The 2986-nt window shown below is 46.0% G+C and overlaps 1 protein-coding gene across 1 annotated transcript; it reads right to left on the bottom strand.

Annotated features, from left to right (window-relative positions):
* Positions 1 to 637: 637 nt before the first annotated feature.
* Positions 638 to 2768, bottom strand: SARC_13851 (hypothetical protein; the record flags this gene model as incomplete). Its single annotated transcript, XM_014292017.1, has 3 exons — positions 638 to 1109; positions 1702 to 1949; positions 2724 to 2768. 3 exons carry the CDS (start codon positions 2766 to 2768, stop codon positions 638 to 640), a joined length of 765 nt encoding a protein of 254 aa, XP_014147492.1.
* Positions 2769 to 2986: the final 218 nt, after the last annotated feature.

Here is a 2986-nt window from a genome sequence, read left to right as displayed (position 1 = left end):
TAATACAATAATATAACAATATAACAATGTATATATATATATATATGTGTGTATGCATGTACATAAGAAGTATGTATGTATGTATATATGTATGCACTTGTGTATAAAAAGGATGTATGCATGCGAGGGTGTTGCATGTGACTGAAGTGCGTACGCTTATGTGTGCTCTGAGTGTCTGTCTTGCGCTGTGGCGTGGGGGTGTACGTTTTGTCCACATGGGCGGTGTGAAATACGAGTGCTGTAAAATTCAATAACAACAACAAAACAACTACCAGAATGACAAAACCACCTATAGCAGGCATCCATAACACACACACACACACACACACATATGCACACACAAACACACACACACATGGCTCTCAATATGTACACAGTACTGATATGCATTTATCATACGAAAATATTCACTCACACACCAGACATATCACACACATATACGCACATGTACGTTTACTTAACACCCATCTCCTCACACACCAGACATATCACACACACATACGCACATGTACGCTCACTTAACACCCATCTTCTCACATACCAGACATATCACACACACATACGCACATGTACATTCACTTAACGCCCATCTCCTCACACACCAGACAAATCACACACATACGCACTTGTACGTTCGCTACTTCTCACACACCTTGCTGCACAACCCTCTGAACAGCTCCCGCGCCAGAGAGAACTGCCCCTCCTGCGCTGCCTCCACAGCAAGCAGGTACACATCCCACCCCCCACACGCACTCCCAGACGTTGTACGGGGGGGGTCTATAGACATCGGGTCTTTGTCTGTACCCACCCCATCCGCTGTTTTAGGTGTTTGTGCGTGCGTGTGTGTGTTAAAGTATGTGTTTGTGTGTGGGTTTGCGTGTGTGTGCATCTGAGCCAAGTCGTCGGTGTTATCCGTTGGAGGTGGCGGGTCGGAGCGTGCCGGTCCCTGGTCGGTGGCCGGTTTAACCGGACTTGAATTCGATTGGTCGGGACCTGCTGGGCTTGGATTCGATTGGTCGGGGCCTACTGAGCTTGTATTTGATTGGTTGACAGTCACACGGTTGATGATGGCTCGAGGCAGTCGTGACGGGTTGCTTGTACTGTGCCCCCTGTGAACAAAGGTGTCATGTCATGTGACGATGTTGTTGTGCGGAGTTGCGGGGTGAGTTTTTTTGGGCCAGTGAAACAGGATTCATACACACGTGCGCCCAAACCTTAATCCCTAGAACTTTTAAACCCTAAACCCTAGAACCTTCAAACCCTAGAACCTTCAAACCCTAGTACCTTTAAACCCTAAACCTAGATAGAATGTACACCAAGTGCACTCATGTGTTCACATACACACTTCACACGTAAGCACACGCACACACAAAACGCTCTCATAGGAGCACATATGGCCAGCTATACGTAACCACAGACATATTGAACCAGCCAATATGACCCACCCCACCCCACAGTACACAGACCTACAGACTCAGGGGTGCACACGCCCGCCATCTGCCCCTAATAACACCTTAGACGCGCACACACACATACCTTATACCCCCCCCCACACATACCTTAACCACACACACACACACCTTAACTCCCTCCCCACATAAACTTTAAGCCATACACACACACATATCTTAAGCCATATACACACACACACACCTTTAACCCACACACACATTACACACATTAAACCACACAAACCCATACCTTAACCCACACACCAGCAATCCTGCGACGCTCCGCAGCAACCGACTACCGGCAATGTATTGCGGCGACTCCAACAGATCAACAAAGGGCATCAGCGATGACTGCACCCACACACTACCACCACCCCTACCACCCACTATACTACACTGCACTACACACTTGAGCCAGCCACACAACACCACCACCGGAATCACGCCGCAGACAGGAGTACGCTCAGGTGCAGAGTCCTCTGAGGCTTGGGTGGATGTCTGTGTATGCGTTATGGATATCGTACTATAATAAATATATATATATATATATATATATATATATAATATATATATATATTATATATATGTATATATTATATATACACATATATATATATATATATATATATATGTGTGTTATAGTAGCATAGGTGTGTGAGGAAGACGGTGTGGAGGAGGATTAATAAGGGTGCCTACACTCGACCCATCAACACAGCAAGAGTATACTATCGCAGGGATGTGCGTGCACAACCATCTCTGGAACTGGCGACACAGCACCACCACGGGCTAACACCAATGTACAACAATGGGATGTACCTGTATGCCGATACAGTCTGTGCATGCGTATGGATTATGGGTGCAATCTGTCTTGACAGATAGAGACAGCATGAGCAATGACTATATATCTCACACAACCAACAGTAGCTGCACTCACACACACTGATGTGGGTACTTGCACACAGACCCCGGATACGGGTCAATCAATGTCAGCCAAATGTTTGATTTCTAGGTCCTGTTTTTGAGTATATATTAACACAATCACAATCACAATCCCCATTCACATTCACACCCAGACAGAGACAGAGACACAGCCATACACAGACACACACACACACACACATATATATATATATAGACATACATATATAAAAATGTGCATATACATATATTAATTTATACCTACCTACCGACCTACATACATAAATACATATATACAGCCACATGCATCTAAATACTCAAAACCCCGTCAATGTACACCCGTACATTACCTACCTTATGTGTCTTATCGACAGCTTCTCCCTCCTGCGTAGTGTCCATCGAGTGCCCCTGATTGGTCGCAGTACAACTCAGCGCATCGAACAGACACGCGGCCACGGCCTGTCCCGTTTTGGTGGCGAGTGCAGAGAAGTGCTCATAAACTTGCAGCAAACACGCCAGTAATGCCTTATGGTGCACTGGGGGTTCTGTGGAGACGCCCCGGTCTCCCGTACAAATCTGGGTGTGATGTGGTGATAGGGTGGGTTATATGTAGTGAT

This window comes from Sphaeroforma arctica (assembly GCF_001186125.1).
Source record: "Sphaeroforma arctica JP610 unplaced genomic scaffold supercont1.3828, whole genome shotgun sequence".
Classification (NCBI taxonomy): Eukaryota; class Ichthyosporea; order Ichthyophonida; genus Sphaeroforma; species Sphaeroforma arctica.
This window is presented reverse-complemented; position numbering and strand designations above follow the sequence as displayed.